General features: G+C 51.5%; 1 protein-coding gene across 1 annotated transcript; it reads right to left on the reverse strand.

Moving 5' to 3' along the window:
* Positions 1 to 9981: 9981 nt before the first annotated feature.
* LOC114106588 (keratin-associated protein 5-4-like) lies at positions 9982 to 10722 on the reverse strand. The gene has a single exon (XM_027953592.3). The coding sequence runs from the start codon at positions 10720 to 10722 to the stop codon at positions 9982 to 9984; it is 741 nt and encodes a 246-aa protein (XP_027809393.3).
* Positions 10723 to 23157: the final 12435 nt, after the last annotated feature.

Consider the following 23157-nt stretch of genomic DNA (forward strand, 5'->3'; position numbering starts at 1 on the left):
CAACCTGGGCCCCCAGCCGGCCTGTCCTCTAGGGTCACCCTGGGGTTTGGAGCTGGGAGTGCAGTGCCTTACTGGAGGGAGGTGGGAAGAGCTGAAGGGCGGCCCTCAGCCAGTGCTTGTTGAGTGAAGGGTCTTAGGAAGGCTGACCGACAGGCCAAGCCCCTCCTGGGACCACAGGCTCAGAGGGTAAATGAAAACTGGACCCTCTGGGCAGAAGGTGGGTGCTGGGCAGGACCCTGCAGGACCTTCCCCTTCCACCCCTGTCTCCTGTGTGCACAGCAGGTGTTCAGGCACTGCTGGTGGCTCTCTTCCCTCCCCAGCCTGAGAAGAGTCCAGGCTTTGTGTGTTTGGGTCGGAGGGGGGAGTGCATTGCTCTTGGCTCAGAGGAAGCACAGGACAAACACCTGGAGGGAGAATCCTGGAAGGAATCCCTGGGAGCCCCTGGACTATTTGGGGTTGGCTCTAGGTTCAGGTCTTCCCTCTCTCCCTGCCCCAAGCTGGACCCTGGCTGGAGGTGGACCCTGAGCCTGGAAGTCAGCTGCATGCATGGCCAGATCAGTGGGGGTGGGAGATATGACCTTGCTGGGTTTCCACTTACTCCTTGTCTGAAAAGTGGGGAAGCTGAGCCCTTGGAATTCAGGCTGAGACTGGAGGGGCCACATGGTAGGAGGTGCCTGCAAGGCTCCTGAGAGGGCAGCAGCAGGCCTTGAAGGATCTGGGATCTGCAGGTGTGGGGTACTCACTGTCAAGAACTCACCTTAGGGGCTGCCCGACCAGCTTTCTCCCCATGCCAGGCCCAGAATGAGCCTAGTGGGGGACTGCACCTCCAAGGTGTCCATGTGACTGCTGCAGGATAGGGCAGGAGCCTCTTCATCCCAGCGCTGATGTGGTCAGCAATTGCAGATGCCCTGGGAGTGGCCACTGGCTCCTAAGACCTCCGGGCATGTGCAGCACTCCTCACAAGGCCTGAGCGGGGGGGTGGATGGTGACCAGGAGTCCCTTCTGTAAGATTTGGGAAGGTAAAGATGTGGCACTCGGCTTCCCCTAAGACCCTGGGCACCCCAGGAGGAAAGGGCCATACGATTGTGGTTCTTTTAAAATCCCAATAGAGGACTCTCAAGTAAACCAGCAGTTAAAACCTCGGACTCTGCCACCAGCAAGGTGGAGGTAGTTCCCACTGTGTGGGGGCGTCCCTTTCCCCTCCTCTTGCACTGCTCCCTCAAGGGCCATGCCTGGGAAGCTGGGACTCTCCACAGCAGCCCACAGCAGCCAGCTTCTCCTCTCCGCGCAGGCGTGGATGGGGACGGGGCTGCGGTGGGCTGAGTAAAGCGGAGTAGCGCTTTGCATCTGCGCTGGGCCAGGAGCGGGATGCCTACTGCGACTGTAGGTGCCTACCGCGGGCCAGCGCCAAGCCGGACTGGGACTGAGGTCGCTGCCTCTGAGTCCGCGGGGCTGACAGTACTTTGCGTGGGCCGGGGAGGCGCCGAGGCTAGGGCGGAGGTCAGGCGGGCAGCGGCGCGGGAACGCTTGCACCCGGCTGGCAGGTGCGGGGAGCCGGGAGGCCGGGCGGCCCGCGCGCGCCCCCTGCAGCCCACAGGTCGCGGTGCAGGCTGGTCGCCACCGCCGCCGCAGGAGAGAGAAGGAGGTGGATCTCTTTCCTGAAAAGAGTGGTGGGTTTCCGCTGATTTGCGGTTCATTGTTTCCAGTAACCGTGCGCATTAACCATCCATGCTGTTCTATCGCCCAACCTGATATTTTTTAAAGTCAAGGCAGAATTAATGGCGTTAATTAATTTAAGGCGTTAAAGCAGATTGTCATCCCCCCCCCCCCCCCCCCCGCACCCCAGCCTCATTTGTTTTTAAAAAATCGTTGAATCGTTGTGCTGGGGATGAGCCCAGAACTTGTGCGTGCTAGGCAGGCACTCTGCCACTGTGCTGCATTCCCAGCCCACAGTGGCACTGAGAACGTTGGCCTAGCCGGACTCTCATCCCCACCGTCCATCTGCATTACCCTTTGTACTGCGAAGCTGAACCCGTCTCCATTAGACAGCAGCTCCCCACAGCCGCCCAGCCCCTGGCACCTGCACTCAAGGAGTGGGCATTGACAGATGAATACACCCAGGACAAGCCCCAGGCCTTACATCAGTCCCCTCTCTCTGGCCTGTCCCACTGGCTAGTGTTGCCAGTTCTCCAAGTACACAGAACTGGAAATATGGTTGTGTGTGTGTGTGTCTGTCTGTCTGTCTGGCTGGCTGGCTTCTTTCTTGCAAGAAAGCACCTTCGAGATCTCTGTATTGCTGCTTTCCCACACTTGACCACAAACATCTGTGTGGTGTTATGCTTTACAGTGGCCAGTGGCATCTGAACCACTTCTCTGTTTTACATATTAGACTATTTCCATCTTTTGGCTGTTAACAACACAGCGTCCTTTCAAATATCTAATACGCAAATTTCAGGTTATTTCCTTTCCTAGCGTTGTTATTGTGACACAGGAAAATTTACAAATGTACAGAGAACAAGGTCAACATTTTTCCATTTTATTTTCAGATTAGAAAGACAACGGTTAAGATGCAGGTGACCCTGCCCTCACTTCCCTTTCCAGAGGCAGGTACTGCTCAGGCTTGTGGATGTCTTTATAGTTTAATTGCATATAGAAATCTCCACGTGTAGCAGGTAGGTTTATTTTGTGTGCTTTGACATTTATTCCAACTGAGCATGGTGGCACACACCTGTAATCTCAGCAACTCAGGAGGCTGAGGCAGGAGGATGGTAAGTTCAAGGCCAACCTCAGCCATTTAGTGAGGCCCTGAGCAACTTGTGAGAGCCTGTCTCAAAATAAAATATAAAAAAGGCTGTGGATATGGTTCATTGGTTTAGTGCCCCTGTGTTCGATCCCTAGTATCAAGAAAAAAAAAATCTGTCAGTTCATCCTTGTTGGTGAAGCAAGCCTTGCTTTTTCTGGTTAGCTTGCTATCTAGTTTTCTGTTGTGAGAGTAGTCTGGGTGTCGAGCCATTCATGAACATTTGGGCACAGGTTTTGCCTCATAAACTACTGCTGCCGGGCAGAGCTGATGGATACCTCCCAGCTCCCTGGCCAGCTGCTCTGTTAAAACTGCAGAATCCAAGTCCCCACAGCCTGCTAAGTCCAAATCCATATGTTAACAACTTGACCAGTTTGCACATTCAGATTTTTGATTTTCACTTTTGCAAACTTTTGCTTAATTTAAAACATTATTATATAATGTGGAGGTGTTGCTCAGTGGTACAGCCCTTGGCCAGCATGCAGAAGGCCCTGTACAGGGTCAACCAAAAAAATAAAAAAATTACATAGTAAAGTTGATATTTCATTGGCATTAAAAAATTGTGGTAAAATACACATAGCATGAAAGGAACCATCTTAGCTATTTTAAGCATGCATTTCGGGGACATTAAGCACGTTCACACCACTGTACAGCCATCACCACTGTCCACCTGTAAAAGCTTCTCATCTTCCTGAATTGGAGCTCTTTCCCCGTTCAACATGAGCTTTCTGCCCTCCGGCCCCTGACACCGCATCCTCTCTGTCTCCGTGATCTGAAGACCCTAGGGGCCTCATACAGGCAGAACTGTGTCTGTGCCCCTGAAGTGGCTTCTTCTCACTGAGCATCACCTGCTGGAGGCTCATTTGTGCTATAGTGGTGTCCTTCCTCTTTATATTGCTGGACACTGGGTTGTTCCCGCCGTTTGCCTATTGGCGCATGTCTGGTGTACCTTGGTGAACATGCATCTGTTCTTATCCCCACTTTCATTTATCTTGGGCTTGGCATGTGGAGTGGAATTGCTGGAGCATGTGGTGATTCTAGGCTTAATTTTTCAGGAGGTGCCAGGCTTTCCCACGTGGCTGCACCACATCGGCACCCTGCACCCTACACTCTGAGTAGCACTGCACCAGGGTTCTGAGTCCGACATCCGTGCCAGGCTGGCATTTTGAGCTGTGTAGTTCTGTGAGTTTTAATGCAGGTGCAGGTCTGGGCACCAGCATCCTAATCAAGATGCAGGCAGCTCCATCACTGGCACATCTCCTGGGTACCATCTCCTTATATCTGTGTCCCCTGCCCCTTTTCACTGCAGCTGGGCATCCGTTCTCCAGTCTGCGGCCCAGCCTTCCTGAGAATGTCATGAGGGGAGCTTTGAGATCTGGGGCCCTGAGGGTCACCCAGGTGGTTGCAGGTGTCTATGGCTCTTCCCCTTTCACTCTGAGTGCTGTCCGTGGCTCAGATGGACAGTTGCCCTGTTCACTTATTGAAGGGCGTTTGTGCTGCTTTCAGTTTTTGGTTATTGTGAATAAAGTAACTCTAGACCTGCACATACAGGTTACTGTGTGAACACAGGTTGTGTTTCTTGGATAAATAGCCAGGTGTAGGGTTGCATACCAAGATGGGCATGGTGGTGCATGCTCTTGACCCCATCTACTCCAGAGGGAGGATCACTTGAGCTCTGTAGTTCAAGGGCAACATTGCTCCCTGACCACTTGCAAGCCAAGTGTCCATTAATATAAGAAGGAAGGACAATTTGTCACATGCCACAACATTGATGAGCCGTGAGCACCTTGTGCTCAGTGAGATAAACTGGTCACAAATGAATGATACCATGTGACTTTGCTTGTGTCGGGTCTCCATAGCCATCAGATCCAGAGGCAGAGGCCCTATCTTGAAAAAAGCATGATAGATATAAAGATATAGCTTAAAAGTAAAAGGAAAGAAAAAGATGTTAACATATTTCTGTTAACACCAGAAAAATCCAGGCTGACTAAAAAAATGTCAAAAAGTTTTTTAAAAAGCCATGCACACCCGTGATTCCAGCAATTCTGGAGGCCGAGGCAGGAGGATCACAAGCACAAGGCCAGCCTGGGCAGCCTAGCAAGACCCTGTCTCAAAATGAAAAACAAAAAGTCGGGATGTAGCTCAGTGCTAGAGCACTTGACTGCCAATTGTGAGGCCCTGGGTTCATCCCAGCACAGCAACCCACACACACTCACCCACACACCAAAACAACCCAGCACAATACAACATCAACAGAACACGCAAACAAGCACCACACTCTTCCGGAGTGGCCATGCCATTTATATATCAACCTTTGGGAAGTGGCCTCAGGCCAGCTTCCTCGGAGGTATGCACGTGGAAGAGGGTTGCCAGGTGGCAGGATACGCCCTCCCGAGCTTCCCCAGATGTTGCTGCTTTGCTCTCAAAGTGGCTACTAATTAATGTACACACCCCTAGTGGGTTATGAGGACTCTGTTTCTTAACACCCTTGTTAGCACTTTGCATTTGGACCTTTTTGTGGTTGCCTTCACTGACTGACTAGTTTGGAGGAGAACTCTAGGAAGTCTTTTCACATAGGCATATTTATTTAGTTTTTAAAATGGCCTTCTATTGCTTTATGGTTCTCACTAGATAGGTCTTATTTTATTAAGTATTTTAAAACTTATCTAATAATTTCTTTTGCTATGTTGAAAGGCTTTTTTTTTTTTAATCATAGTTTCTTATTGTCACCTGCTGTATGATGCTGTTCATTTGGACATTATGAACCCTCCTGTTAGTGCTGACAGAGTGCCTGTAGATTTGCTTGGATTTTCCAGTAGACAGTCGGGCCGCCTGTCAATCCTGACTATCATTTCTTTGTAAACTTTTCATTCCTTTTCCTTGTCATATTGCATTGGCTACAATTGCCGTTCATGGCAATGGCGGGAGTCATCAGTCCCTAAAAGAGAGAGTGGGGATGGGTGCATGTGTCTCCTTGAAAGCGACAGCCCTGGGGAGGCAGGTGGGGAGGCCTGGAGCCAGCGAGTGTTGTGACCTGCAGGACAGTTGATTCCAGGGAGATCCGAGACGAGGCGATGAGGGATGGAGAAAAGACCTGACATGTGAAGGGAGGAAAGGTGGGGCTGGGTGGTTCAGCCTCCTCTGGTGGAGGAGGACTGACCATAGCAAGCTCAGCATGTTGATTATACAAGTTCTGTCATTAAAAGGCTATTGTGGGACAGTTTCTTCAAAGTAAGTGGAGCCAAGGTCATGCGTCTGGCCAGCTCCATTGTGATGACAGCTTGCACCCCTGGCTCTGGCCCCTGAGCAGTTATGAATTGTGTAGCTCTGTGGCTGGCACAGAACCATCTGTTGAACAGTGTGTCACCATAGCGACTGGGCTATCTCTTCGGCACCTTGCTCTGAGAGTTCTCCAGAGGGTGTCGCCTCTGTCGCAAGACAGTTCAAGACCCATAGTTCAGTCACTGCTCCCGACAAGGGAGGGGAAGCAAGCTTGAGGGTTAGTCGCCCCGCTGGTCTGGCCATGGTGTTTGGAAGTTGCCACTGGTGGCTTGTCTAGGTCACCTCCAGGATCTGCAAGGAGACTGCCTCTCGGAATGGTCTAGAGGAGGACGGTGCACCTGCACACTCCGTGTCTGCTGTCCTTGCAGGTGAAAGCTCACCTCGCTAGGAATTAACTTCCCTGCTCCTTTGGGTCATGCTCCTCGTCCCTCTGGGCAGTGGCTAGTATCTAAGTTGGGCCAGGAGCAGAGGCTTCTGGGGCTTCTGTTGCTGCAATGTGAGTCCAAGGTTGCCTCTCCAGGCAGCAAGGCCAAGAGCTGAGGCCAGGACAGCAGGCTGAGCAGGTCCTGTACCTGGAGATCTGTCCTGTGTCCTGACTGCGAGGGATAGCCTTCCGCTTCCTCCTCCCCCTTCCTCCCCCTCCCCTCCCCCTTCCTCCTCCTCCCCCTCCCCCTTCTCTCCCTTCTCCCTGTCCCCCTCTTCTTCCTCTCCCACTGCCCCTCCTTCCTGGGGTACGGCAGATATAACCCAGGGGGGCTTAACCACTGAGCCACATCCTCAGCCCTTTTTATTTTTTATTTTGAGACAGGGTCTCACTAAAGTATTGAGGCTGGCCTCAAACTTGTGATCCTCTAGCCTCTTGAGTTTCTGGGATGACAGTTTTGCACCACGGTACCTGCAGGAAGGACATTCTTTAGTCCCCAGTCTATACTAGTTGCTGTCCACCCACAGCTGGCTCTCTGGGTGCTTCCTGTGCTGCCTCGGTGCTCACGTGAGCGTCACATCCAGAGGCACAGTCTAGGCCCTTGGCCTCACCAGGGTGAGGTGCCCAGCTCCATGCCAATGCTTCTTCTTCTGGGGGTTGAATCAGGGTGCTGGGGTGTAGGCTGGGCTGTGGGGGTGGCCCTGGGGGGCTTAACTCCCCCACTGGAGGGTGCTTGACTTCCTAGAGGCCCTTTTGGTCTCAAGAACTACCAGCTGGCGCCTTGGGGATTCCCACAGCTACACGCGGCCTGAGTTATTTGTTCTGGGTTTTGTCTGGTGTTAGGTGCCGGGATCTGTCTTTCTGGCCCTACACGGCTTCCACACAGGGCCTTGGCACTGACAAGGGGACGGAGGCCCCTACTGCAGAGGCAGATCCTGACAACACACTGGTTATCTCGGTCCAGGGGCCGGGTCTTCCCGTCAGCCGCTGGTCACCGGGAGCAGCCACAGCCCTGAGGTTTGGGCCTGCCCCTGTGCTGGGAGTCTACCAGGTTTCGTCAGTATTACGGAAATCTCCCTGGCTTGGAAGCACCGTAGCCATTGAAACTAACCCGGACAGCAAGGCTGCAGGGCAGTTTGGGGGCTGCACAGGAGACCCTTGGTCGTGGCTACCCACCTTAGGAGCAGTCCCCTGCAGCCCCCAGCCCCCACACCACCACCAGCTGTTTGCTGGCCCAGGTGGCCGGTTTCCTCCTCTCCCTGTCTGTACAGGTCTGTGTCCATAGGGTCCCCCAGGTCAGCTATTTCCTTTCTGCCTTGACTGAGAAACACAGGGCGCTGACCTCACTGCAGCCTGTCACTGCAGGTCCCTGCAGGCTAGAGCACCAGCCAGGCCTTGGACATTCCCAGGCACTGAGCAGGGCATTCAGGTCGTTGCCCCCAAACAAGGGATGACCAAACATGCAGTTCAACACTAGAGACTCACCCACCCAAACCGGGTCCCTTCCGCCTTCTGAGCACCACCCCAGCCTCACCGCAGACGTCGCTGGGCACTGTGTCCCCTCCCCTTGCTCTTGTCGCCAGGAGGCTGCAGCCCTCGGGGTGCCTTGGCCTTTACTGCTTGCTACTTCCTTTGGAATCCTAACTGGCCCCGGATCAGGACAGCCTGGGCCTCCCTGAGGGAATGTCCCTGCTGTGACTTTTGGGACAAGTCCAGCTGGTGGTAGCTGGTGGTCCACGAAGATTAGCCTTGTGGTGCTGGGCAGACAGGAAGGAGACACAGGAGGCAGGAGGCCCCTGGTGAGGCCAGGAATGGCCTGTGTGACAGGCTGAGACCCGCATGAAGAGATAGCCCCAGCCCAGCCCCGCAGGCCCTGCACGGACGGATCCGTCGTCCATGCAACACACCAGCTGTGTGGGCCGGGCCTCCCACCTTCCTCTCTGTTACTGAACTTACATGTTAGTCTCATGTCAAAGCCAGACCTTCTCAGAGTGGGCACGAGTGTGTGCGCCGTGGCCTCGTCTGCTCCAGTACTGACCCACTGGACACTTCCTCCTGGACGGCAGGGGCTCCACCAGTGTGTGATCACCCTGGCCTGCTGCGCATGGGCCCCACCACCTGTGGGGATGAGGCCCCTGCTCAGGCAGCTGCCTCTGGAGACCTCCCTGACATTCCCATTGTCCCCTTTTGGACCTGGAGCAGGCCGAGCCAAAGCTCATGTGCCCTGAGGCGGCTGGGCCTGAGGACGAGTGGCTGGGGAGGTCCTTGGGAGCAGGAATGTGCGCCTGTGCATGGACCAGCACCCGCGGGGATGCTGAGGCCTGGAGTCCACCGAGCAGTGGGGACGGCTGTGGGCAGGACGGCTGAGAGCCCGGGGAAGGCAGGCGGCGTCCCCAAGCACCCCTTGGTCCCTGGGCCACCCCCCTTTCTCATGGCCTCCCCACTTCTCTCTGACCTTCCGTCTCTCACACGTCAAATAACCAAAACCCTGAGCCTGGTTTCCAGAATCTGCAGAATGAGGTCCGAGTTCAAGGACCAGGAGGGAGAGAGGACGGGAATAGGGTACCAGAAGTTTCCCTGGGGAGCTGGGGACTGCTGTGATCTGTCTCCCCGACTGGGCCTTCAGAGGTGTGAGGTCCTGCAGGCGGAGCCCTCCTCAGAGGGACCGGAGCCCAGACACAGACCCAGAGCACACCCTCGGCCGTCCCTGGTCACAGGTCCAGCTCCACCTCCCACTTGGACTCTCAGGAATCACTTCTCTTGTTGATAAGCCCCACCCCGCACCCCGTGTCTAGTGTTTGTGACACACCTGAGCTGGCCAAGACAGAACTGCGAAGGAGGCCACGATGACCCGGCGGAGGAAGCCACAGCGACCCCGCGAAGGAGGATCTGCAGTGAGGGTCAGGGCTGGCCAGTCACTGGTGTTCCTGCCGGTGACAGCCACAGTGCATGGAGGGCCACGCCGTACCTATAGGGCTCTGGTCTGGTTCAGGGCGTGTGGAGATCACAGTACAGTCATAGGTTTTGGTCCCGTATGTCCCAGCCCTTGGGAGGATAGACATGAGCACACAGTGGGTGTGGGTAAGTGGGTTTATTAGATGTCTAAGGACAGAGGTCTGAGCTCTGAGATTGTAGAGCAAGCAGCTGAGGACCCCCTGCTGCTGCAGGCTGCCTGTGATGGGGAAGGGTGGGGATGGGCACGGGCAGCAGGGGTGAGGAGGGTCACCAGAGGTTGGAGGAGGAGGCACTGGAAGCCATTCTCCTTGGAGACAAGGGCCTGTGGCATTTCTTGGCAGGAGTCCAGAGAGAAGTGTGCATGTTTGGCAAGGGAGGACAGGAGAGAGGACTGTGGGTGGAGAAAAAGTGGCTCAGAGGGTGCCAGGAAGTAACTGGGAAAGCCTGGGCAGGAATCCCTGACTCCTGACCAAGAATGGCACCAACCTGGTAAGAACCTTGCAAAGTTGAAAATCAGAAATCAGATCTTGCACTGGCAGCACACGGGGACACAGCAGCTGGACTGGCAGCAGGAGGACCCACAGCCTGAAGAGCAGCAGGGCTTGCAGCAGCTGGACTGGCAGCAGCAGGGCTTGCAGCAGCTGGACTGGCAGCAGCTGTCCTGACAGCAGCAGGGCTTGCAGCAGCTGGACTGGCAACAGCAGGGCTTGCAGCAGCTGGGCTTGCAGCAGCTGTCCTGGCAGCAGCAGGGCTTGCAGCAGCTGGACTGGCAGCAGCAGGGCTTGCAGCAGCTGGACTGGCAACAGCAGGGCTTGCAGCAGCTGGGCTTGCAGCAGCTGTCCTGGCAGCAGCAGGGCTTGCAGCAGCTGGACTGGCAGCAGCAGGGCTTGCAGCAGCTGGACTTGCAGCAGCTGTCCTGGCAGCAGCAGGGCTTGCAGCAACTGGACTGACAGCAGCAGGGCTTGCAGCAGCTGGACTGGCAGCAGCAGGGCTTGCAGCAGCTGGATTGACAGCAGCTGGACTTGCAGCCCCCACAGGAGCCACAGCCCCCCTTGCAGCCCCCACAGGAGCCACAGCCCCCCTTGCAGCCCCCACAGGAGCCACAGCCCCCCTTGCAGCCCCCACAGGAGCCACAGCTGGAGCAGGAACAGGCTGGCACACAGCAGCACACGGGCTTGCAGCAGCACACGGGCTTGCAGCAGCTGGAGCCACAGCCCCCACAGCTGGAGCCACAGCCCCCGGAGCAGCCACAGCAGGTCATGGTTCTGGAGGTGGAGGGTGGAGGAGGTGAGAGCAGCAGGTGGAGAGGGAGGAGTGAGGTGTGGGGCCTCCTGAGCCAGGGCTTTAAGTACCTGTCCGGGGTCAGGTGTGAAGCTGGGCACCTGGTCACTTCCTGGTTCCTGTTTGTGCCATTTTTAGGTCCTCTTTATCCTGTGTCCCTCTTAACAGCAACCCTTGTGTATGGCCCATGTTTAGTGCTTGTCAGGTGCCTAGTGGGGCCAGCTCTTTTGTCAAATTTGTGTCCATATGGGAGGAAGGTCCCAGGGTGCAGCCCATTCTTGTTACCTGAAGAGTCACATTTGATTAAAAACTTCTCTGTTTTAGATCTGCAAAGGGTACAGAGAATGATGTATCACATAGCCATAGAAAACATCCAACTTACGGAAATAATCACAACATAGATGAAGCCTCCTTTATACATCGGGTTGTTTTTGTTCAGATTTGGAATTACCACTCCAAGGGCCTCACGCTCCTACTGAGCATGGATGGCCTTTCAATTTACTTCAAATGCTCAAACTTTGTGTAATTGGTGGTACACGGTCTTTCTCCTGCTGCCAGCTTCTCCTGAGACGGCTGGCGAAGGGTCTACAGGTGACTGTGGGCCCATCTTGATCTCTGGCTGTAGTGCTGTTCACAGAGGTGACCTCTGGTTGAGCTGTCACTGTCTCCAGCAGCACCACCTTCTGCGGAGGCTCCCAGTGCATTTGGAGTGGGTGCGCCTGCCTTTGCCCCTCAGCCCCTTTCCATGGTGGCGGTGAGGGTTCCAGCCGGTGCTGAGGAGACAGGGAGGCCCCAGGCCTGTCCACTCCCTCCTCACCCTGGGCTTGACCAGGACCCCTGGGGAGGGCCACTGCTGTCATCTCATTTTCTAGGTCCCTTTTCATTTGTTTTCGTTTCCTCCTCACATCCTTTGGCCACACAGAATTGGGCTCTGACTCTTTGTATGGAGGTCTGAGTGCTTTGAACGTTTGCATTCTGACCAATAATGCACGATTGCAGGCTCATCCCAGCCTTCGGCCTCCTCTCCTTCTCCTTCTCCACCCCCTTTCCCTCTTCCTTCCCCCTTTTTACCAAGTTTTCATCTGAATGTAATAAAGTGTGTGTGTGGGGGGGTTGACTGTGAAGTGTCCCCCAGAGGCTCATTGTGAAGGTTTGGTCCCCAATGCAGCGGTGCGCAGAGGGGGACTTGGGGCAGTGCCTGGATCCTGAAGGCTCGACCTCATCAGTGGGTCCATTCATGGGGGCACTCACCAAATCCCCCTGGGGGGTGGAGGAAGCTGGGGATGGGACCCAGGGGGAGGGAGTGGGTCCTGGGGGTGGTACTCTGGGAACTCAGCCTTGTTCTTGGCCCTTTCCTGGCTTGTCCTTCCTGGCTGCAAGAGCTGAGCAGCTCTCCTCCTGCACACCCTTCAGCCATGATCTTGTTCCTTACCTCAGGCCCAGGACAACGGAACCAGCTTTCCTCCTTCACGTTAGTGTTCTCAGGTGTTTTGTCCCAGTGACAAAAAGTTGATTGACGTGTGTGTGTGTGTGTGTGTGTGTGTGTGTGTGTGTGTGAAGCTTTCAAAGTTTGGAGATTATTTATTTATTTAGTGGTGCTGGGGATTGAACCCAGGGTGCTCTATCACCAAGCCACATCCCTAGCCCTTTTCAATCTGCATTTTGAAATAGGGTCTCTCTAAGTTGCTGCGGCTGGCCTTGAACTTATGACCCTGTTGCTTCTGCCTCTCAAGCTGGATCACAGGCATGCACCACTGTGCCTGGTAAGTTTGGAGTTTAAACCACCTAGAATTGGGCTGGGATGTAGCTCAGTGGCAAAGCGTCTGCCTTGCATTCGCAAAGCCCTGGGTTCGACCCCCAGTTCCAAAAAAAAAAAAAAAAAAAAAAGACAAACCACCTAGAATTGAATCTTGTTTGTTTGTGAAGCACGGTTTCCATCTCTCATTTTCCCCCTGTGGATAACAGATCTGGCCGCAGCTGTGGGTTTTCCTGTGACCTGTCCTCTTCCATCTTTTCAAGCCCCTGGCTTCTGTCTGCTCTAGGTCTCTTAGAGTGTCCCCATTCTAGCATCCTGCTCCCCGAACCAGGACAGCCTGTAGTGACCTGGACAGCCTGGGTGGTGTATCTGTGGATTCAGCTTATCAGGTTTCAGGAAGAATCCTTATCAGAATGTTTATTATACCTGAGCTGAACTTGCAGATTAATTTGGGGGAGAATTGTCATATTTAAGATTTTGAATTCTTATCTGTGGATGTCATATATATTTTAAACATACTGAACATGTATGTGAAACATATAACATGATAGGCTGGGGCTGGGGCTCAGTGCAGAGCACTTGCCTAGCATGTGTGAGGCACTGGGTTCAATCCTTAGCACCACATAAAGATAAACAGGTAAAAAAAGGCATGCTGTCCATCTACATACAAAAAATGTTTTTTTAAACATATCAGCATATTTTAAAGTTTTAGGCTATATTTACACTTACACTCAGATGTTTCCTGCATTAAGTGCTTTCCTGGTTAGAGTCACTGTTATGTACACACCTTGTTTTTTTTTTTTTTCCGGTTGCTGTTGGAAATGGTACCTTTTAAAATTGTGTTTTCTAACTGTTGTTGATTGTTTTTGTGTATTTTTCTTGTTCTCAGCAACCTTGCCAAGTTCTATTTTTTTTTTGGGGGGGGGGTACTCAGGATGGAACTCAGAGGCACTCAACCACTGAGCCACATCCCAGCTCTATTGTGTATTTTATTTAGAGACGGGGTCTCATTGAGTTGCTTAGTGCCTCACTTTTGCTAAGATTGTCTTTGAGCCTGTGATACTCCTGCCTGGGCCTCCCAGCCTGGGATTACAGGCATGGGCCACTGCCTCAGGCCAAGTTCTATTTTTAATTCCAATGATTCACCTGTAGATTTTCTGTGCTGACACCCATTTTAGTGAAATTTGGAAGTATGTGTTCCCTTTTCATCTTTGTGATTCACTGTTCTGATCAGGACAGGGCTTTCATGGTGTAGTGGACAACTGGACTCCTGGTTTTGGAGGTAATGCCTCTAACAGTCTGCTGTTGGGTGACATGGACCGCACATGCTGAGAGTGCAACTTAGATGAAGGGAGGTCGCTTTCATTTCTAATTTGCAGATCCCTTTTCCTGTGTCTTGAGTACGTGTTGAACTTGACTGAATGGTTTCTGCAGCCGTTGGAGTGGCCGGACCGTGTTTCCCTTTAGTAAGGTGGTGAATTTGGGGTGAGGAGCCCTTGCATTCCGCCACTGCGGCTTGTGGGATGTGTTATCCTTTTGCGCGTTTTGGCTTTGCATCGCCTCACCAGCCAGGCTGTGTGCTCGGCCCACTGCTCCAGCCCGCTTGGCTCTGGTGGCCTCAAGCTACCTGGCCGCACGGTGAGAGGCACCCCCCGCCCCGGGCCTCCTGGCTGGGGAAGCTGGTCCGAGCCGTTCGTGACCGCCCCCTGGCGGTCCCGCTGAGAGGCGCTGGGGTCCCTGGCGCGCAGGGTCGCCGCGGTCTGGCTGCCTGCTCTCCAGCTGCTCCGCGGAGATCCTTTCAGGTCGGCTGGCGTGTGCTCCTCACCGTGCCTCTCTCTCACTCTTCACGGCTGCTGCGAGTCGTTTTGTCCCTCTTCCTTCCCGCTCAGATCTTAGGCCCTTGTTGCCTCCCTCTCCATTGCTCACCAGCTTTTCTAAAAGTTGCTTTTTTCAATCTTTTCAAAGACCAGGTTCTCTGTTGGTTCTCCCTACTGTGCGTTTTACACACTGTTTTGTCTATTCTGCTCTTACCTTTAGCCACCCACGCCTTTTCTCTTCTTTTCTGTTGTCCCTTCCCCACTTTCTCAACACAGACGTGGCTCAGGAACTTCCAGTCTATTTCTGTACAGCCAACTCGCAGGAACCTTCCTGAGCCGAGGGTGTGACCTGGTTTTGACATGCACTGTTTTCAGGATTATTCAGCTGTCCAGGTGGCTGGCCCCGGGGGTGTTTGCAGGTGGCCCACTGAGATCCATGCCCTGTGCGTGTGCCAAGGTCTCCAGGGACCCTCTGTGTCTGCCTGCAGTGCCAAGTTGCTGTTTGCTTATCATCAATGGAAAGATAGTAAATGTATTAAAACTGCCCCTGGGGCTGGGGCTGTAGCTTAGTTGGTAGAGTAATTGCCTGGGCACTGGGTTTGATCCTCAGTACCACATAAAAATAAAATAAAGGCATGTGTCCATCTACATAAAAAATATTTAAACCAAACAACAACCACAAAAGCAAACCCTGCTCCTGTGGTTCTGGATTTAAACCTTGTCATTCCTACAGGTTTTTCTTAGTGGAACTTGAGGAGCATCAGTTTAGGTGTCCGGGCCTCCTGGCTGGACTGTTCTCCTGTGTGGATGCCTGTAGTGCTGCTGGTTCCTCCTGACACCCTGCAGGGTGGAGGTGCCTTCCTCCCGAGGAGTTGGCGGTGTAACCCCAGCTTCCCGCTCTTCCTGAGCCCCTGTCCATGTGGACGCTGCTTTAGAGTGGACCATCCTTAGAGTGTCTGTTCTTCACCCACTGAGTTTTGTTGAGACTGATGATACATGTGACTTGCTCTTACTGCCCTTTGCATTTGACTCTTCTATTTTTAACATTTCCTCTCCCTTCTCTTACATGGAGCTTTCAAAATTCATTTCTGTTTTCCTTTGACTCACTTAGAGTTGCATACTATGTTCCCAATCTCCTTTTTGTTTTGCAGAGTGAGGGATGGACCCCTGGAGACATGAACAGGTGCCTCATTCCTCTGAGCTACATCCTAATCCCTGTGTTTCCCTGTTTAGTGACAGCCCTCGGAATTTCATATGCTTTTTTTTTTTTTTTTTTTTTTGGTACTTGGGATTGAACCCAGGACACTGTAGCACTGAGTACATCCCTAACTCTATTTCTTCCTCTTATTTTCATTTTGAGGCAGGGCTCACTAAGCTGTCCAGGTGGCCCAGAACTTGGCATCCTCTAGCTGAGCAGCGCATGGCCAGGCTGCTCTGGACCTGCCCAGCCCTTGCGTTAGGTGGGGCGGTTTTCCAGCTTGGCCTCCTCTTGTTCTTCCACCCCACATGCTCACTGCTGCCCATCTACGTGGTCACTGCTGGCAAGCTCACCCACATGCTGGCCAGTCACTCCAAGCATCCTCCTGTTTCTCCAGGGCCCTTCCTGTAGGTCCAACTTCCTTCCTCCGAGTCTCTGTGGCTCTGAGGAGGCACCTGCAGTTCTTCGGGAAGGCAGCCCTCGGGCCTCCCCTGGAGGGGTGCTCGGGCTCAGAGGGCATGCTGCAGAGCTGGCAGCTGTGCCCTGCTCATTCTGCTCCAGTGCTTCTGCGTGTGGGTCAGTGGGTCTGGCCCTGGAGACACTGTGCCCTCCTGGATTGCTCTGAGGGCTCATGTATGTTGGATTCTTCCGCTGCGTCTGCATACTGAATCTGGGGCTCGGGAATCCTCTGCTGTGGGGGAGTCTTGCTGTGCCCACCTCTCCTGAGCCCCCTCTGCTCTGAGGTGTCAAAGCTACCACTCTGTGCTCCTGTGTCTTTCTGCCCCCATTTTAATGGGTTCGTATTAGCTACACACAACATCAGGATTCATTCTGACGTAATCATAAATGCGTGGAACATAATTGGCTTGAATTCAGTCCATCTAAGAGGTCACTTCTGTTCCCCTCCGTCCTTCTCCCCCTCTTTCCTTCTCTTATTCTACTGATCTTTTTGCTATTTACTTATACTTTTTAAAAATCAGTGTCTTGTGGATGCACACCGTAGCGGGGCTCCCTGTAGTGTGTTCACGTGCACAGAGGACACAGGTCAGTTCCAGTCCGTTGTTCTTCCCTTCTCCCACACCTCCTCCCTCCCCCTCCGGCCTGCGATCTTTCTTTCATTTTGATGGACTCCCAGGCCCCCCACCTCATTCCCCTCCCCTTATTTTGGAATAGCTTCTGTGTCTTTAAAAAAAACACATTTACTGAGATAAAACCCACAGGTTGTACAGTCTGCCTGTCTGACGCGTGCAGTGGAGTGGCTTTAGTGTATCAGACTTGTGCAGCCGTCCCCACGGTCAATCTTAGAACCCCGGCCCTGTCCCCGACTGCTCATCTCTGAGCCTTTATGTCAGCAGGTCATGTGACACGTGGTCTCTTGTGACTGGCTCCTGCACTGCCCATGTTGAGGTTCATGCGTGTGACAGTGCCCGGCAGTGCTCTCCTCCCTGGTTTAGACTTCGGTCACGCTGGCTGCTTGGCAGCTAATGGACAGTTGGTCATTTCCAGCTGGCTGGTGTGGAGAGTGCTGCTGCCCGCTTGTGCACTGGTGTTCATGAGGACAGAGCTTCGGTTCTCTGGGGTCTGAGCCTAGCGCTGAGCGGCTGGACACTGGTGTTCGGTTTAGCCTTTGGCTGCTTAGCCTTAGGCAGGGCTGCCTGCTGCATCTGCAGGGACCTTCTCAGTGCTGCCTTGGTCTCTCAGGGCCACCTGGGCATTTTCTGGGGATCTACCCACCCCCTCACCTGGTCTTGCTCCTGCTGCAGCTGCTTGGGTGAGGTATTGAGGTTTTAATTTTCAGTTCTGCTCTGTCCTCTCCCAGATGCGCTGGTCTGGTATATGAAGTATTTAGAACCTGTTCCAGGTTTGGAGGCTCACGCACCTCGAGTGCATTCTGTCCCTGTTGACGTTCGGGGCTCCTGGGGTCCTCATTTGCTGGCTGCTCTCCCCGGTGGTTGCTGCTCCCTGTGGTGTCTGACTTGGGGTTATGTCCTCAAGTGCCTTAGTGCTTGACCCTGGAAACCGTCCCATGGGGTCTGGGTGCGGGGAGCCGTCCTCGAGGGAACTCATCTTGCCTCCCGACTGGGACCACTCCTGGGGGTCCTGTGTCCCTGTGTCAGCAAGGACATCACTCCCTCTGATGCAGGTCAGGCATGAGGTCCTGGGGACGTGTCCCCCGGGAGAGAGGCAGAGGCAGAGGCAGCCAGATTTCCTTTGCTGGGTTTCGGACATTTTCCAGCTCACCTTTTCCCTGCAGGTAAAAGGGCTGGTTTACGAGGGGCCATGACCCTCACTCTGTGGTCTCTGGGGTAAGTCTTTTTTATTTTGGTATCGGGGACTGAACTCAGGGGCACTCAACCACTGAACCACCTCCCCATCCCTATTTTGTATTTTATTTAGAGACAGGGTCTCACTGAGTTGCTTAGTGCCTCGCTTTTGCTGGCTGTGAACTCGCGATCCTCCTGCCTCAGCCCCCTGAGCTGCTGGGATTACAGGTGTGCACCACTGCGCCCGGCCTGGGGTAAGTCTCTGAGTTTGGCTCAGCTCAGGTTTGCCTTTGTTAGCGGGACTGTGGGATCAGTTCACACTGCTCATCAGCTTTGTTCTTGACTTTGACCCCTGGGGATGTCTCCAGCTTATTCTGGGGTGAGAACGCAATCATTTTTATAGCACAGAGCACTTTTCCTCACCATAAATAACGAACCCTGGGGGTGGTTCTGTGGCAGAGCAGTTGCCCAGCATGTTTGAGGCCCTGGTTCCATCCCTAACACCCCAGACCCCAGAGAAGAACCCAGTGTAGAAAACCTAATGGAAAATAAGGATCATTTAAAAGATCCACAGAGTCTTGTATCTAAGAGTCAATCTATAAAGAAGGTCTGAGACGTCTGCAGAAAATGTAAAAATAGTTTTTAGAGAAAGAACCTAAGGGGAGGACTGGATAAATGGAAAGAATACCATGTTCATGGATGGAAAGTCTTGACATCATAAGAAGTTTAGTTTCTTTATATTGATCCACGTTATTTAATGGTTTTAATTATAACTGAGACTTCAGAGGGATTTAATTCTAGAATTTCTCCCACAGATTGAAATTTATATGTAAAATTTGTGAATTTCTGGGCTGGGGTTGTGGCTCAGTGGTAGAGCGCTTGCCTAGCATGCATGAGGCACTGGGTTCAATTCTCAGCACCACATACAAATGAAAATAAAGGCCCATTGACAACTAAAAAAAAAATATTTTTAAGAAATTTGTGGATTTCTGAGATAAGAAGGATTAGTGAGCAACAGGGGTTCTCTGCCAGATGTGAAGGTATAGTAAAGTCTTGGCTAATCAGAAAGCTTGCTACTAGCACATGAACAGGTAAAGAGATGAAAGTACAGAAGAGCAGCACAAAGAAGACCACATGGTTTGGAACTTTATGTTTTAACAAATAAGGAAGATAGCTCATCCTATGCACAAAACTAAAATTAGATGCCTACCTTATAGCCTTTAAAATCCAGATGAATTTAAAATCTGAAAGAGTATGTGAAAAATCTAAAAAAAAAAAAAAAAAGGGGGGTGGGGCTAGGAAAGAAATTCTTAAACACAATCCTCAGAGCCTGAACAATAATTAGAAAAAAAAAACCCTGGATTTAATCACATGAAAACTGCAGATATATGCTTCAGCACCCCCAGCCAAAGACATGAAAAGATGGTGGATAGCCAGGTGTAGTGCCACACCCGATAGTACCCAAAACTTGGGAGGCTGAGGCAGCAGGATCACAAGATCAAGGCCAGCATGGGCAACTTAGTGAAACCCTGTCTCAATAAAATCATAAAAAGCACCCCTGGGTTCAATCTGAGTACAAAAATGAATAAATACATAAATAGCTGTTGGTGAAGGAGGAGGAAAGGTTTGCTCTGTTTCTAATCATGGATGATGGATCAATGTCTAGACTATCGTGAACTCCTACAAACCACCAGAGAAGACAGGACGACCCAGCGGGAAATGAAGAATGGGAATAGGCTACTCTGAAATGGCAACAAGGACACTGAGAGGTCTTCAGCCTTCTCTCCAATGAGAGCGAAGGGAGGGATACAAGATGTTTGTCCCTGTCCCAGACAGAGCGACCCCTGTAGCCTGCTTGGTGAACCAATATGGCGGGGCTGAGGCTGAGCATGTGCATGGGTTTTGACATAGGGAGGTGAGCCCTCACATGTGCCCCAGAGAAACACCTGCCCAGATGTGAAGGACAAGGAGTCCCTCATGGCGTGTACCCACTGTGAGGGTGACTGAGCATGTGTGCTGGGAAGACCCCATGTTTGTCTTGACTACGGCACACGTGTAGGTAAACTGTGGAAGTGGGGCGATCTGTGCCCGTGGGTGGGGATGAGGGTGCCTGCGAAGCAAGTGAGTAAAAATGGTGTCTACGCAGGATTTGTTCCCTGGGGACTGAGGTCCCTCCAGTTCTCAGCACACGTACGTATTTGGATGTTTGTTCATTGTGTGGCACAAGTAAGACAGATTCTTTTGCAAGTATTAGGTAGACCATGTGCTCAGTGTTCATCTGGATCTTGAACCTCCACAAAGGCTCTTGAGCTGAAGGCGTGGTGCCAGCCTGTGGTGCATTGGGGGTGGAGGGAACCCAGGAGGTTACTGGAGGAAGCTGGGTCATTGGTGGTGTGCACTTGAAGGACTATTAGGACCCACCCTGCTCTGTTCTGTGCTTTAGGTGATCAGGAGGTAAAGAGCCTCCTTGGCCATGCCCACCTGCCCTGATGTACTGTGCTGCCACAGGCCCAGTACAACAGTGACCCTGACCGAAACCTGAGACCACAAGCCAAAATAAGCCTTTCCTTCTTGATTGTCTCTAGGGGCTGGGATGTAACCCAGTGGGAGAGCACTTGCCTAAAACACACAAGGCATAGAGTTTTGTTACGTCGGCGGGTACTGAGTTCATTGTCTCTGTTCAGCAAAGAATCGGAGAACAGGACACAGAGGCAGCAAGCAGGCAGCTGGTTTATTGCAAAAGCAACAGAGACAGACTTCTCCCCAGAGGAGCGTCCCCAGAGCCAGGAGTCTGGAGGGGAGTTTTTGCCTGTTCTTTTTATGATCGCTGGAATTTCTTCCTTTCCTTATCTCCTCCCCTGTCCCCGGTCTCCTCACTGTTACTGATGGGTGCCCTCTCTGTCCACGTATATGCTCTAGTTTTTCTATTGGATCCCCTGCTTAGGGGCACGAGTACAGAGTGTCTGTCTGATTGCGTCCCTGGCTTGTCCATGGGCACTTTTGTCAAGCAGGAAGTTGACCTCCTCAGGAGACCCTCTCGATGCTCCTTTGCCGCAGTCTGGCTGGGCACAATCAGGAGCCACTTGTCAAAAGAAACTAACTTTATTTTTAGAACCACACACCAAACAAAACAGCTCCTCAGGAAAAATCCTCAGAGCCTCAACTGCCACCACCGGCTTTTTTCAAGCCTCTCTCTCCCCCCCAAGCTTCTTCTCCACCTCCCACAAACCTCCTGCTCTTGAGGCCGATTGGCTGGGTCACGTGGGCAGAGCCAAAAAGTCCCCCAATGAGCAGCTCCGTGGTCTGAAAGGGCAGGGAAACAGTCCAATGAGCATCACCGCAGAGGAGCCAATCAGCTAGATGTTGCTGGGGCCGAGGAGCCAATCAGCTAGATGTTGCTGGGGCCGCTGTGAGCCAATCATCAGCCGGCAGCTGGATTGCTGGCAGCTGGAAGTTTGCTGGGGCCCCTTCGGCTGTGGCTCTCAACATCTCCCCCTCTCTGTTTAAACAACAAGCATGTGGCTTAGGGACCGTGCCTGTTAGGCAGTCCAATTCAACATATGGTCCTTACCCGTCATCGGATGAACTGACCTCTAGGCGTCAGCCTCCTGTCTTAGGTTGGTACCACTGCAATTGGATCATACCCGTCACTGACTACCGGTCCAGCATACAGCTATACTTGTGGATAGGCCTTTGCACCAGTGGGGGGGTGAGGTTCTTTGCCTCACCTCTGTTGGCCCCCAAATTTTAGATCATCACTAGTAGAGGAGGATGCAAAATGCCATGACATTAAGCCAATTGAGGGCTCCTTTGAAAAATTGTACCACCGGTGACATCATCAGCAAAAATACCCCAACACTACCACAAGTCGCTGCACCAACAGATAGTTCAAAATGCATACAGGTGAGCTCACAATGTGTCCAGGCAAGTTCTGCAAGCAGTTCAGTGATGGCTATTGTAGAAGGTGTAGATTGGTTTTATCTTTGACTTCACCAGCACTGGGATGAAGATAGGAATTCTGGCAATAATGGCTAAAGAAAAAATTATGTAACATTACAGAAGGCACTAAAAGAAAACAATTTTCTTAACAATTTACATTGTCTTCACCGGCACTGGGATGAAGATAGGAATTCTGGCAATAATGGCTAAAGAAAAAATTATGTAACATTACAGAAGGCACTAAAAGAAAACAATTTTCTTAACAATTTACATTATCTTTAAGAGAATTATTAAATATAATGAAAAGGAAAGGTGAAAGTAAACAAACAGATCTGTTAACCTTCTTTTTTGTTTACATATTAAAACAATCCTCAACAGTTGTTTACCCAATATAAATTAAACCATATAAATCACGTGAAAAAAAAAATATTTGGATCCATTTTATCATGAGCGCTCATCATATATGATATATGGACATTCAAACATATAACACAAAACACAAGTGTGCACACATAACATAATACATACAACACATAACATTATAGTAAAGGCCTTATAACTTTTTACAGGTGAAATCTCCATAGCAATGTTTAAAAACTCTATAGTCAAAAAATAGAACTGATCAGCAAAACATTAACCTAGGTCTGTATGAGCTCAAAAAACAAAATAGAACTTCATGATATGGCAAAGGGCAATAATAAAATAGATATTGAAAAAAGCATCCTGGTTCTGTTGCAGATGTAAGAATAGCCAAACTGGAGTTTTGGATATCAGTTGTTATGGATTTGAGCCAAATCATCTTCTTTTTGGTCTGTAGAAATCGCTTTAGTTAATCTTTCTGGAATCCAAATCGGCTGCTGTTCTCCCTGTGGAAACACATAAACAGACCCCCGACTCCAGACAATCACTGGGTCAGGACCTTGGTTAATCTCTCTGGAATCCAAATCAGCTGCTGTTCTCCCTGTGGAAACACACAAACAGACCCCCGACTCCAGACAATTACTGGGTCAGGACCTTTCCATTGTCCTGTTAGAATATCCTTCCAAAGTACCTTGGGCTTATGTACATTTTTTGGACACATATGCCTTTCCGCAGCACTAAGTCCTGATGAATCCAAATTTAAAAAGTTTAGAGTAAAAAGGGTTATTTTAAGTTTATCTTTGGGGAATATATACCCCTTCCCAATTCCTTCTTTTTGCTTTAATAAGTACATTTTAATAGTTTGATGAGCTCTTTCAACTATGCCTTGTCCCTGTGGATTGTATGGGATTCCTGTTATATGAGTAATGCCAAATGTTGAGCAAAATTGTTTAAAAGAGGTAGAAGTATAACCAGGGGCATTATCTGTTTTTAACTGTTTTGGAACACCCACAGTGGCAAAATTTTGTAAGCAATGAGCTATAACATCTTTAGTTTTTTCTCCGGCATGAAGGGAGCCCAT

This window comes from Marmota flaviventris, chromosome 9, assembly GCF_047511675.1.
Source record: "Marmota flaviventris isolate mMarFla1 chromosome 9, mMarFla1.hap1, whole genome shotgun sequence".
NCBI lineage: Eukaryota > Metazoa > Chordata > Mammalia > Rodentia > Sciuridae > Marmota > Marmota flaviventris.

Excerpts from the sequence above, each read along its gene's own strand:
- LOC114106588 (XM_027953592.3), bottom strand. The coding sequence starts at position 10,722 with ATGACCTGCTGTGGCTGCTCCGGGGGCTGTGGCTCCAGCTGTGGGGGC.